This window comes from Buteo buteo, chromosome 26 (genome assembly GCF_964188355.1).
Source record: "Buteo buteo chromosome 26, bButBut1.hap1.1, whole genome shotgun sequence".
Lineage (NCBI taxonomy): Eukaryota > Metazoa > Chordata > Aves > Accipitriformes > Accipitridae > Buteo > Buteo buteo.
Genome location: NC_134196.1, coordinates 243,895 through 258,030, shown reverse-complemented (window position 1 = coordinate 258,030; position 14,136 = coordinate 243,895). Strand labels below are relative to the sequence as shown.

The 14,136-nt window shown below is 36.7% G+C and overlaps 1 protein-coding gene across 6 annotated transcripts in view; it reads left to right on the top strand.

Moving 5' to 3' along the window:
• IFT56 (intraflagellar transport 56) overlaps positions 1-14,136 on the top strand; it is a 50,721-nt gene that overhangs the window by 18,645 nt on the left and 17,940 nt on the right. For all 6 annotated transcript variants that reach the window (XR_012654437.1, XM_075057769.1, XM_075057770.1 and 3 more), the window contains 6 exons: positions 94-265; positions 677-751; positions 1,974-2,076; positions 5,303-5,358; positions 7,167-7,220; positions 7,649-7,712. Coding sequence is in view for 5 of the 6 variants with exons in the window: in XM_075057769.1 (XP_074913870.1) it covers positions 94-265; positions 677-751; positions 1,974-2,076; positions 5,303-5,358; positions 7,167-7,220; positions 7,649-7,712 (524 nt within the window). In the remaining variant the exon portion in view is untranslated. The remainder of the gene's footprint in view (positions 1-93; positions 266-676; positions 752-1,973; positions 2,077-5,302; positions 5,359-7,166; positions 7,221-7,648; positions 7,713-14,136) is intronic.

The following is a 14,136-nucleotide window of genomic DNA, read 5'->3' as shown; positions in this document are numbered from 1 at the left end:
TAGACATTTGAGAGCTTTATCACTGATTTTAATGTTCTGTAGTTAAACTATCTGGTGGGATTTAAATGTTCTCCTTAATCCTCTTTCCTGCAGGGAATACCTGGCTCTGAATGTATATGTAGCCCTATGCTATTACAAACTGGATTACTATGATGTATCGCAGGAAGTGCTAGCTGTTTATCTTCAGCAAGTTCCTGACAGCACCATTGCTCTTAACCTTAAGGCTTGTAACCATTTCCGACTTTACAATGGGAAGGCTGCTGAGGTATCTATTGGACTGCCCTTCAGTTCACCTTTATTTTAGTTCAAGATTCTGTACAGGCTTCTTTTCCTTGTTATCTATCTTAATCAGCAATGTTGATAATGGCCTTTATCTTGTCGTTGTGTCCTTCTCTTAGGAATGTCACCTATTTCGGTTTCCCTGGTATTAAGCCATCTGTCCACATGTGTGCACAGTGGTCTTAACAGTTTTCCCAGTCCACTTTTGACCTTGTGTCTATATGTATTATCCAATTGCTAAAAATCATCACAAAGAAGTGGGAAGGCAAAAATCTTCCAGTGACCCAGCACCACTGGAGATGTCTTTCTGTCAGCTTTTGGGCTCATGTGAAGCTCCATGTATGCTTGTGTGCTTTTTTGTTTTCGTGTTAAAATTTTAGAATGTATGTAATTCCAGGCAGAGCTCAAGAACTTAACAGACAGCACCTCACCGTCTTTTGAGTTTGGCAAGGAGCTCATTAAGCACAACCTGGTGAGTAATGTATTTCTTGGATTTAACATGAACTGCACTCATTTGTAGAGCTTTTCTTGATGATTCATAAAATGGAATATTTTGGGAATTGCAGACCCAATTGAATCTCTGCTGCCATATAAGTCCCATTCCAGAAATTCTACCTGTATAGTTAATGTGCCATCAAGTGTATTTTTTTTTTCCCCTGGAATTTTTCCCTGTCAGTTTGAGACTGTGTCAAGAAAATAATAATGCTGTTGCTTTTACCCCCGAAGGCATATTAAAATAATTTATGTCCTGTAAGTATACCTTTGCAAGACATTTTGTAGAGCCTGGTCAGTAAGGACACTGTAGAAACAAGTCAGAATGCGTGACCCTGGACTCTTATTTAGTATGACAGCAATGTGAATGGAATTAAGATAGCTCGGGAAAATGGTCTTCATCCAAAAATTTTGCTTAACAAGGAGTTCAGTTCATAGGGAAGAAGATGCTGATAAAAGCCAAAATACTTGGCTGTTCCACAGTAAGAGAGTCACTAATCACCTGTTAATTTTCCTGCAGTGGTTTTATTTCTTTGCTGAACAACTGGTAACAGTGCATTGCTTTTATTTAATGATGGGCAGTTGCTTGCTTTGTCGTTTTCCAAGAGCAGTCACAACAAGCTAACACTTTTTTTCCCCAAGAGTTTAAACTGCTTTCATACTGGACTTTTGTAAGTTAACATTCTTTATTTTGAATGTTGGTCTTTTTGCCAGTGATTTATTGAATAAATACGTTAGGTTTTGTTGGAGAAACTGTCATGTGAAACTGAAGTATAAAGAATCGACTGCTCCTGATCATTTAGGATCTTGTGGCATTCTAAATAAATGCAGAGTTGTTAGCCTAATTTTTTCATATGCATACATCATAAGCAAATTATAATTCCGTATGTGTTCCCCTCAGTCTTGTCTCAGACCATATTATTCTTTAAAATCTTTGATATATAACGTATCACTGCTTTGAGCTGCTAAAAGCTGAAATAAATTTATCTTTACTGATGGATTAAATACTTTATATTCCTCAGAATAAAGATTTTCACACGTTGTCATTCTAGAGTTACGTAAACTTAGGGATTATGCTAATGCCAGTACCAGTGACCTTTTCCTACTGTTAATATAGGAATTTAAGGATTAATTTCCTTGAATTAAGAGATCATAGACAAGATTTTGATACACAGTTATTAGTATGCTGCTTTTCTCTGCAGGTGGTGTTCCGAGGAGGAGAAGGGGCTTTGCAGATCCTGCCTCCCCTGGTTGATGTTATTCCTGAGGCAAGACTGAATCTTGTGATTTACTATCTCCGGCAAGGTAAATACACCTTTCTTATAGCTTCAAGGATAACTTTCATTCATCTGATCTCAACTGACTATTCAATGAAATGCTTTTTTTTTCCTTTGCAGTAAAATGTAATTTATTTCATTTTCTCTTCCTCTAGAAAATAGTGATGTAAGAGCTTCCATGGCTTGGAGAAGGGCTTTAATTGTGTGCAGTCAAATAAATCTACTTCAGCAGAGTATTGGAGGTTCTTGGGTCACAGGAGATGGCTTTGGGGATGGTGGTGTTTATACATTTACAGTGAGGGGACCTCTCCTCTGCCTGAATATGTGCGAATAGTAGGCATATGTCCTATGCAAGGACGACTATTTCTGTAAATACAAACAGAATATGAGCCAAAGTGACTGTGAACATGGCTACAGTTTGTGAACAAGACGTTTCATTCCCAATCTACTTTACAGCTCTTAAAGAATGCAGGTAGGTAGCCAGAATCAGTTGAAATGGATTTTTCACTTGTTTCTCTCCTTAGTTGGCTGACTCCTTTGTGTTTTATCTGAGTTTAGTTTCAGAGCCATTCCTATTCTCCCGTTGTGTTCCTTTATTCAACAGTGGGTTGACTGGCTGAGTGATGACTAGGTGTTAAGTGCAGTCATCTAATATAAGGTGATGTGATGATTGCTTTTCCATTCTCGGCTTTCTTAGAAGCCTTGTGTTTTGTCACCTTTACATTTAGATGACCAGAGCATCTGAAAGCAGAAAAATGTCTTTTCTTACTTTTTAAATAAATGAAGTCCATGCCTATGGTTTTTTTCCAAAATGTTGAAAAATTACCAGGAAAAAAGGAGATATATTCTGCTGGCAGAAATAAGTCACACCAACTTTATATTCTTTGCATTGCAATTAGTTCATTGGGGAATCTGACCATATGTGAACACAGTACTTTGAAAAAGCTCTGTGAGCTTTTTACAGTGTAATTGACTTGGAGTTTCAGATACTGATTCTGAGTAACATCTTTATGGTTTGTAATCAACAAGGTTGGTGAGATTTAATCTTTGTAGTTGGAATAACTTCTCTTTGGTGCTCAGTTGTATCCAGGACTGCTTCTTTTGTCTGCATGTGCAATTGAAACACTGTCTCATTTCAGTTCAACTCAAACTGTGACAAATTTTCGAATACCCCACTACTCATGACTATTAGCAGTTATAGAAATTCTTGTTGTGGCTAATACCGTGCAATAAAAATCTCATTAATCTGATTCTGGTAATCTGCAAACATCACAGTCTTCACAAAATATGGCAATTCTATCCCTATTTTGTTTTATTTGACACTAGACAATGACAATAAGGTTATTTAAATTTCATATGAGGTAATTTAAATTTTGTCATGCTTGTAAATTAGATATACCTTATCAAATAAATTCAAATGGTCACAATTGTATATTATTAAAAGTACGTTATCACCTGCCTTATATTGTATAAATGTAGAGAGTTCTAGGTAAATAACAGAATCACATTATTAGTGAGAAAGGGACCTTTGGAGATCTCTAGCACATTTTATTCAAGGCAGGTCCAATTAGATCAGGTTGCTTGGAGCCTTGTCCAAATGAGCATCTAGTCAGAATTTCATCTGTTGTTCCACCTTGTGTCCGCTGCCTTTCATCTCACCCTGTGTCCAGTATTATTGTTGCCAATATCACTATAGATAATATTGGTATTGTTACCAAATATTTTGCCCAATAATATTGTTAACAATAATATGTTTCAAATTCAGTTCTACTAACACAGAAGCAAAGTACATCTGCATCACTTAAAAATCAGTCTTGTTTACTCGTTTGCTGTCAACCTTGCAGTAATTTTCATTAGTTCTGTTCTTCACTGTGGTATGCAAATGAGTTGCACATTGATAAAGGAGGCCAAGAGAAATTAGGATTAAAACTATTTTCCTGGTTCAGCTAAGTTTCCATTTTAAAGTCTTGGTAGTGTACCAGCATCAGTTAAGAATGTGAGAAGTCATTACTTCTAATGACTACAGCTGTCCCTCCAAAACTTACAAGGTCTCCAATAAAGGTAGGCTTGTCTTAAGACATGCTTTGAACTGGAGTGACTGAAGCACAAACATGCATCCCATTTTTTTCAGCTCTTTAAGGTAAGGTAGTGACTTTAGCAGGGTTTGGGGCCAGGTATCCAGCTGTAATCTGCTCCAGTGAGAGTGGCTAGGGGCTTCTGTTGGAGCCTGAAGAGCATAGTTCTGTGTTAATGGTCTACACCGACGAAAGTAAGGGCTGCTGTCATTTTTTTGGTTGTGGTGATGAGCTGAGCTAGCCAAAACTAACAAAAAACCTATTTCTATTAAAAAAAAAAAAAAAAGGAAAGAAAAAAAAAAAGAAAAAAGTGATTCCTTTTGGCTAGTCTAGGACTTTGTGCTGGCTTACTATGTGACTGCTCAAGGGAATGGGTAGGAAAGCACAAGGGTTGGAAGGGAGGCTGGCAGCTCCAATGTATAATGTCTTAAATCACCCTGGAGTACTGTCCCTACAGTGTATGGATGGTATGTACTAGCAAAAAAAAAGTTTTGTTTGATAAGGTTTGTTCTTATGGGCAGCTGGTATAATGCTGTATTAACAAAATTTTGCTAGTAAAAAGGGTATCTTCACTAGGTTGGTTTATGAAGCTGACCAACACCTTTGTTTGATTTAGGTAAAGTTTAGGATCTTTTCAGTTTACTTATTTTTTGGGTGGGAAGGAAGTTGTTTATTGAATTCAAAATTTACATGTCAACTTCTATACTAGTAGTGCTTTTTGCTTGTTAGAATTAGGATCAGGTAAGAGCTGCTGGACAGATTTTGAAATATTGATAAGGAAAAGATGAAGTTTCCCTTCAGAATCATGTTACTCTGTCCTCCTTGAGGGGTAAATAAATATGAGAAGAGAAAAGACAGGAAGGCAATGGATTTATTCTCTTGACCTTGTACCGTTGAGAAGGCAGCCACTGGATTATGAATAAGGGGGCCAAGTCATCTCTACTAGGAAAATTGTAGTAATAAAGAAGCTATTACTCACTCCGTGTTTGTTATTTGAGTTCTAGAAAACCATTCACCATTGTGATATAAATTCACAATGATTTATAGTTACCTTTCTCCTCCTGTCTAAATGCTTTATTTCTTAGTCTGTGACTATTGGGGAATGTTGTAGAGGATGAGTGACTTGTTCTAACACAGTGTGCTATGGGTTGTTATGCATTCTAACGTCTGGTATTTCAGATGATGTGCAGGAGGCTTATAACCTGATTAAGGACCTGGAACCTACAGCTCCACAGGTAATTGGAAACTGATATCATGGTACATAAAGACAGAGGTTGTAAGCTGATATGAAATCTGCCACATACAAAACTGGTATCCTGAGGACAGCTTGCCTCATTCCCACTCTTAAAACTCTTGTGTTTTCCATCCTTTTAGCAACAATAGGCTTAATGTGCATGCATAAAGTATTATATATGTGCATATATGAATACTGAGCATATTTATTATTGTACCACCTGGGGTCACCTAAGAATATAGCTCTGTTGTGTGCAGACTTGATTCTGGGGAGCTGACCATTAGTGCATAGATAAAAGCCCTCTTCCAACTACAAATACTTCTCATTTCTACCCTGGTGATGGTTACCATCCCTCAGATCTGCTAGCTCAGATGCTCATGTAGTTTGTCCTGAAGCCATTTCAATAAAAATGAGCTAGATTAGATTAAGCAATTTGAATAATAGGTCTTTTCTAATCCCATCTCACTTCAGCTGTAGTGAGTGAAAGCTATAGTGTCCCTTAGCTGCTACTGTAATTTTCTTTTGTGGCTGTTCCAATATCTTTAGTGTCTGATTTATTCCTCTTTGCAGTTTATTTTCCAAAGGTCACATAGCTGGGCATGAAAGGGACCTTTCATGAGTCTGTGTGAGGATTAGATGGAGGGAGGGAAAAGGAAAACCTCAAGAACACAGATCTGGTGGTTCTGTGCTGAGGAGTGTCTTCTGCTGTTGCTTTTCACTTGTGTTTTTCAGTATAGCAAGACTTAATTAAACAGTTTTTGGCAGCTATTGGTCCTTTAGCCTCCGTTTTCCCCATATACATGCCTAATATAAATAACATATCATTCTTGATCACATTTTGAAATGAGAATCTTTGTGCTTTTTTTCCATTTTTCTCACTGACACTTGGAAGGAACTCCCTGCTAAGACTTGCAAACCTACTCGTATATCATCCTTCAGTTCTTCACAAATTTATTCTTTGTCATGACATCTATAGGATAATAATTTGGCATCTGTAAGAGTTGGTGTGCTAAAATGATTACTTCGCATGCTGGCTAGTACTCTCACATTGTTTCCTTGCACTCCATTGTTGGTGTGTAGATGTCTCTTTCTCTTTTTCCATGTTTGCGTCTGTGACAGGGCTATCCAGGTTTATCAGAACTACCTACTAAAACAGGTTTATAGCTGTAACTCCTAATTATAAGATTAGAAAAAGAGAAATGAGTCTGTTACATGCTGAGAAAATCTTGCTTAGAGAAGAATTAAACTATCGTTGTATCTCATAGTAGAGGTTACAGGGTACTCTACTCCTATTCTGAATTTCAGTAGAGTAACATGACCACAGAGCACAAACCTCTTGACATTTTTGCCCTGATGAGAAATGCTATGCATTTTGAAGCAAGGATGTTAGTGGTTATGGTTAACCAATGTGCATACATGAAGTGGGATCTGTGCATTAATATAACAACATTGCACTTGGTTATTGGTCATATGGTGGTGAAGAGGGCATGACAGTATGTTATAGTGTTCCTTCTGGTGCACCATCTTTGAGCATAGGACATCAGAAAACACACTACCCCTTTGCATCCCACATATTTAGCAGAAGTGATTAGCTAGCAAGTAGAATGGATTTCTGGGAGCTAACTTTGTACTACTGTACTACTGAAGCACTGTCATAGTATTATGGCAACCAGCTACCTATTAAACTGAGTTGGGATAGAGTTGAATTTAGGAAGAAAATAATGTACACGTAGGCTGTTACATGTCTCCGGAAATCTTCACCTTGTCTCCTCTGATCCTTTTTTTTTTTTTTTTTTTTTTTTTTCCCAGGAGTACATCCTCAAAGGAGTGGTAAATGCAGCACTTGGACAAGAAATGGGCTCGGTGAGTGAAGCCTAAGAGGTTCTCCAGCTTCTCCAACACTAGAATGTGAACAGATCTGTAGGGACTGGAATGGACTGAAACAAGCAGTCATTTCTCATTTAGATTGCAAGATCTCCGAGTCTCTTAATATTCTTCCATACAGTACTCAGTACAGAATGAGTGAAATGCAAATCTCTGTTGCTAGTCCTAACAATAAATCAAGCTGTATTTGGCTTCCCTGTCCTGCTTCCAAAAAACCCTGTTTGCTTTCTACAGTGTTCTTGTGTATCTAGGCACATACAGTGGCACATTTACCTTTTCTGTTTTTACTTCAGCCCTGGTTTGTCTGTTAGTTGCTCCTCATCTGTTCCTGAGTATTTTTTCACTGTGTATTGTAACATCAACTCTGGAACTCATGTTGGATTTGGGTTTTTTTTTTCCTCTCCCAGAGAGATCATCTGAAAATTGCTCAGCAGTTCTTCCAGTTGGTGGGTGAATCAGCCAGCGAGTGTGGTATGTTTGAAATGTTCTCTCTCCATTATGTAATCCTTCTTACAATATCCAAATATATACCATCGTATCTTTGTCTAACTGCTGACTGTTAGCATTACTATTGCTAGGATTTTGTTGCTATAGTAGGAGTAACAGAAAGCCTAATTTACAGTCCAAAACAAATTTGCCTGTTTAAATTAGAAGGCTGAATTGATTCCAAACCTTACTATACGCATTTGGCTGGAAAAGAGGCTGTACTGCAAACTGCTAGTCTTCACTGATAGATGCTGTGGCAGCTTGCCTTTGACTAATAATCCCCATTATAGAAGCAGAAGACACAGTCTAATTAGATGAAGTGTGTGGCTGAAACCTCACAGGTACAGACACTCGCAGGTACAAATATAGGACTGCTAATGAAAGCCTATCGAGTACATAGAGTCCTAGCATGGAGTGTGCCCTGAAGCTGAGGGTGATAAAAACATAAAGAGGAATTTGGCTACAGAGAGAAATGGAGGCTCTGGGACTAACTTCTTGGTTGAATCAAAAAAACCATTATAAAACCCAACAAAAACATCAATATATTTTCAATATTTACTTATTCAATAATAGACCAAAACAAGACCTTGTCTTCCCTTCCTGTTGCCAAAGTAAAACCAAAAATCTCAAATCAAAAAAGCCGGTAGTTGGAACACAGAAATTCAGCCGAAATGGGGCTTCCCAGTTTCCTTTGTAGGCATTGTCACTAGGACTATTTCTTTAGGTGGGTAACTTATGCATGTTTATGGTGCAGACAGCTCATGGTCCTCGGAGACAGAATGCTGTCTCCTGTGTCCATGGTGACTAAAGAGGACCTCAAGAGACAGAGTGGCAGCACTGATGAAACTTTCAGAAACACCGTTGAGCCATTCTGTTCCTCTTGCAGCCCTTGTACTGTTGAGATTGTGCAGCAGAGAGCTTCATGTTGGAAAGCTGGGAGTGGTTCCATAGATGAGGTTTCGCTAACATATTCCTTTTGCATTTAGGTTATCCCTTTGGAGTTGGGATCCCAGCCTATAGAAAGAAGCAGCATGAACTGTAGTAGTGGAAGACTCAGTTAGTGGGCATATAGCTAACTGGGTTTGTGATGCCAGTAAAGTCACAGGATGACTGATACAATGGTGGTAGACCTCTTAATGCCCATAACAGTCATGCAGGTGTGATGAGTGACCATAGCACACGTGGATAAAAATAATACAGAGACAGTCTGAGAAAAGATATCCTGAAAAGTTGTATAGTGAAGATATAGCCCAAAACCAAAATTGAAATTGTTAGAAAGCTAAAAGTCTTAATTGTACTGTGAAATATTTTTAAACCCATATGCAAAACAAGATACAGAGGCTGAGAGGTATGGTTGAGGAAAAAAAAAAAGGGGACCAGAAATGTAGTCTGATTAGGAAGGTGGGTTAATTGAAAAAAATGAGCCTATGGGAACGATTGGTTTCAACTAAAGGTAAATGGAAACATTAGTATTGCAAACATGCTCTTGGTACTTCCATGTAAAAACTGCTTTGTCATCTTTTTAAAAACTTGCGGGAGAAAGCTGAGACACAGAAAAGCACACTGTTCAAGGTAACTCCTCCTTTAAAGGCAAAATAGCGTGAGGGGTTTTTTGCATCCTCAAATGAAGGACAGGTAGAGGTCAACAAACTGTAGATAGGAAATAGAAGAGACAAACAGAGTTCAATTTAGATAGGACATAACGAAAAACAAACACGTGAAGACCAAACATGTAAGTGTTTTTATACAAAAATTAGTATAAAGTTTTACAAGAAGATTAATAAAATGGAGCACCTGGTTTTAGAAGAGGAAACTATAAACCTAAAATAATTTTTAAAATATGATAGGAGGAAGGTAAAATGTAGGATTTTGTTCCTATTTAATTTACAATGGGGTATTAATAAATAGATGATGCCAGTGGAGAAATTGTTCTAACATTATAGAAACCTTCTCTCAAAATAAAGTAAATATCTTTTCTTTATCAGTGAGTAACATAAAATTGTTTTAAATTACATGCTCAGGTATGAAACTCATCATATTGAGGCTAAATTATTCACCAGCCAGCCTGGATGGGAACAGTGACTGGCATATTAAAGAGGTTAGAGATTTTATATAGAAAGGTAATTAAATAATAGTTGGATACTTCTGCCCATATTGACCCAGTAAATGCAATGACATGGCATGATAGAGAGAATGAATTTTTAAATGCTAAGTTTTCATCTTTCTTAGAGAACACACAAGTGAACAGGTGACTCTAGACCAATAGAGAGATTATACAGAACCTGATTTGAAATTTTATGATGAAAATCTAATTTTCTTACAGTGATCCGAGTATAATCAAATTCAATATCCATGTGTTAGCAAATACCTCAAAAAATTTCGACAGCACTAATTTCAAGAAGGGAAGCTACATAATAACCTTTCTTATTTCTAACAGAAAATTTTCAGTGAAGTAACAGTGAAAAGGATAAAATGCACCTGATTTGAACACTTGAGAGAACCTTTTGTTTCTTTAAAGAAAGAGCTCGTATTCATAATTAATGAGATATAGGAGACGAATAATGACATGAGTAGGTTTGCCAATGGTACAAAATTACCCATAGTAGGAAAGGTGAAAACAAGCTGTGGAAGAATATATGAGGCTGGGTAATAATATGCAAATTAAATTTAACTTTGCTGAATGTGAGGTAATACATGGGGGGGTGGGGCTTAAATGATATTTGCAAAATTATCAGAAGAGTTGAAGATAATCATAGGGATCGATGAGGAAGAAGAGAACAAAACAAAAATAATTACTGTGTCGTATACAGATGTGGTTTCCTTTCTTGAATACTGTCTGCAGTTCTAGTTCTTACATTAAAAAAAAATATGGGAGAGCAAGAAAGGGTACAATAAAGATAGCAAGGATGATCAGAGAAAGGCAATAGCTTCTTGAACAAGGAGAGATTAAATAGAGGATACATGGCCTGGAAAATGATGACTGAGTTTGGTTATGTTCGTGATACAGACCATCATAAATGACAAGGAGAAGAGGAATAGAGAAGGATCAGTTACTGTACCATGCAAAAAAAAAATGGACCATTGACAAAAATCATCATGCAAGACAATTAAAACAAACAGCACAAATTACTTTTTCACATAACACAACTTACTTGATATAGAATCTTGCAAGAATCAGAAGGTATAAAGAAATCTGTAGAAAAAAATCCATTGGCTGTATAACACAAATTTTTCACTAATGATTAGGATGTCCTCAGTGCAGATTGTTGGAAGCTGGGAGAAACTTCAAAGGAAGTGGCATTACATACCACAGCATGTATTATATGTGAAATCAGAAGATATTCTTTCTATAGCTGTATATTCTTACTTGGCAAGCTTCTGAACCAGATAGACTTTGGATCCAATATGATCATTTTTATGTTCTTATGTAACTTAGCGTATTAGCCACTATGTTGTATATTTGTGGTTGTTTTTGATCTGCTGCCTTTGTTTTGCTGGATTTAGAATGGAGAACAGAATTCTTGCTGTTTGTATACTTGGGCTTTAGCTAAGTAGCCAGCTGTGCTATTCAAGCATGTAAGTCATGCTTTAGCACTTCCCACTGGGCCCATCCTTGCAAGGAGCTAGTACCACTAGGTTGTCTAAGATCTTTATCAGGTTACTTGGCTGCTTCACAGATTTATAATACAAAAGTAGGTTGTGCTTGCTAGAGTGAACAAATCCTATGCTGTGTCTTTGCTCACAACTGGGCCTACAAGGCTCCTGATTTTAATGTGGTTTATCAGAAATTAATGGATTAAAATGAAGATGTGGAATATTTTTTCAAAACAAGGTCCTGTCTTTCTGACTTGCTTTTGTTAACTGTAGAAGTCCCATGACTGCCTTAAGACAAAAGCAGCAACGGACAGTTGCAGAATAATACAGTGTCATTTGTAAAGTCATTTGGAGTTATCAGTTAAGCCCTTTGCTGTTTTTAATTAGATCTCTGGCGTGGAGGTTCAGGGAACATAGAGCAAACAGAGTTAATGTGAAAGTCCTTTCCAATGCATGTACACATTTCATCTCATGTTGGAAGTTATGTACTTTAAGAGGAGTAGGGACACTGAAAACAAAAATAAAAAAAAAAGGAAGCACTTACAGAGTAGGGGTCAATATTCAACTTCTAACAGCAATAAATAACACCCAGAACAGCAGCTTGGTTTGCTGGGGTTTTTTTGAGTTTAATAAAAATTCTTAATCCCAATGACATGAAATGGCACTGGCATTACAAAAAAGGATATAACTAGATTTTTATAGTTAATTCTTATGCTCTTCTTCCAGGGTTTGAACTGGATGGAAAATTAAACAGATCAGATTTCTGAGATATGTTAAGGAGGAAATAGGGCAAAACGAACATTAGTGAAAGTAAATGAACATTAACATTTCCATTAAATGCAGTGTTTCTGGTGCTTAGCGTAAGTCTTAAGAACTACCCTAAAAACACTGCAAGCATAATGGAGAAAAGCAGCCCTTTCATTTTCAGTGGACCTCTTTTAGGACCAAGTCAGGCATATCTGGTGTTGGGTAGGAGGAATTAAACATTTCTTCTGGACTTTGTGCAGTCTTTTCTTGAGGTATTCTTAGGTCACCCTAAGTAATTTTTCAAAATGAGAACTTTTTCCTCTTCCTGCATGAGTCACATGGGATAAATTAGAACTAGAAAACTCTAGTTTTCCTGTCACTAGTAGTATTCATTGCTGAGTTGTATGAGATGTACAGATGTTTTACTTGTTTGGTTTTTTAATGAAATCTTTCACTAAAAGTATATGGAGGATGGTGTGCTGGGATAACAAAATTTTCTGCCAAAATGTGGACATAAGAATAAATACTGAACTTAGAAACTCTTCAATCATATATGGGAAAAGTATGGTTTGAATATTTTGTTACTGTGATTAATTTTTACTGAAAATGTATTCTCAGTTTTAAGTTTTTGCATGTTTACTTGCATTTTTAAAAATTTTGTTTAAAATAAATTGCCATGAGTTTATGAACTTAAAAAATTGAACGTGAGAGAAAAGGAGCACTTTTGAGGTACCTGCATTCTCATTACAACAACAAAAAAAGCAGAGGAACACTGAGGAAAACTGTTTCTGTTACTGTCCTGTCAAGGCATATATGTGCCATGATAAGTATGCCTGCATGTAAAAAAGGACAGTTAAATATACAGGCCAGTTTCTGCTCCCAAGTGAACACTTCACAAATAACCAAATAATTTTCTTAAGTTGGAGAGCTGAATGATGTGGTTCAGACATAGATAAGGATGGATTGTCTCTATATAGAAATGACAGGACATCCAAGCTCAGTATCTCCTAGTGCTAAAAGATAAAAAATGAGAATATTCTGCTTTCCTTTGAAATATAATTTGAGATCTTATATAGTGCTTTCCAGGAATAATTACTATCCTACCTTATTTAAAGGAGAATGTACAAGTTTACAGTGGAATGCTATATTTTGTGCTGTGATATGGAGTCAAAATATCATTCTTCAGATACATGAAATTTCTATATACAGGAAAGATATTTTAATTTTCTAGTGTGGATGGATTGATGCTAACTAACCTGCAGGAGCAGATTACTTCAGGGCTGTTGGTAGGTAGCCTTAGGATCTTATCTCCTAAGATAAGGATCTTATCTCCTAAGATGTCACCTTACCAAACTGCACAGAGCAGCATGCTATCTAATGATCATTTGACATAGTGAAATAGTAGTGATTTGACATCACTTGTGTTTATGCTTTCCCAGCTGCTACTTGGGTTCATCCATCTCTGGCCAATCTCTGCTGGTTGGGTCTAACAGAAATTAGTCCTAGTAAGCTTACTTCAGAATCTCTCAAAAAGCTTTGAAATAGTTTTTCAGTAACCCAGCTTGCAATTTCAGAGTAGATGACAGCATAGTATGATGGCAGCAAAATTTATGATGACACAGACAGCAGCAAAGTTTACTGATGCTCATTTAAACTGATATGCCTAACTTATTTATGGCTTTACCACTTGTGAGCAATGTGGTAATCCCAAATGCATGGAAATTAATTTTCATATTGTATTTTCTCACTAACTATTTTTCCTGTGCATGTATTAATTTTTTTATAACAATATTTTCATGTATCAAGCTTACTCTCTTACTGGAACTAAAATTAAAATATGTAGAGCTTCTTTGTCCAGAATAATTGAAAAGCGTAATTTTAAAGAAAAAAAAGGCTAATGAGGTTAGAATAACAAACTCAGGCTTTGTATCAAGTGTCAATTCCTAAGAGTAAGAATAATTCACGGTAAAATTATGTAACATAAATTGTGTCATGGAAAAGGCCTGTTACTTAAACAATTTGTCTCCGTAGAATTTGCTGTTGAAGACAGTCTTGCAACAGTTACTGT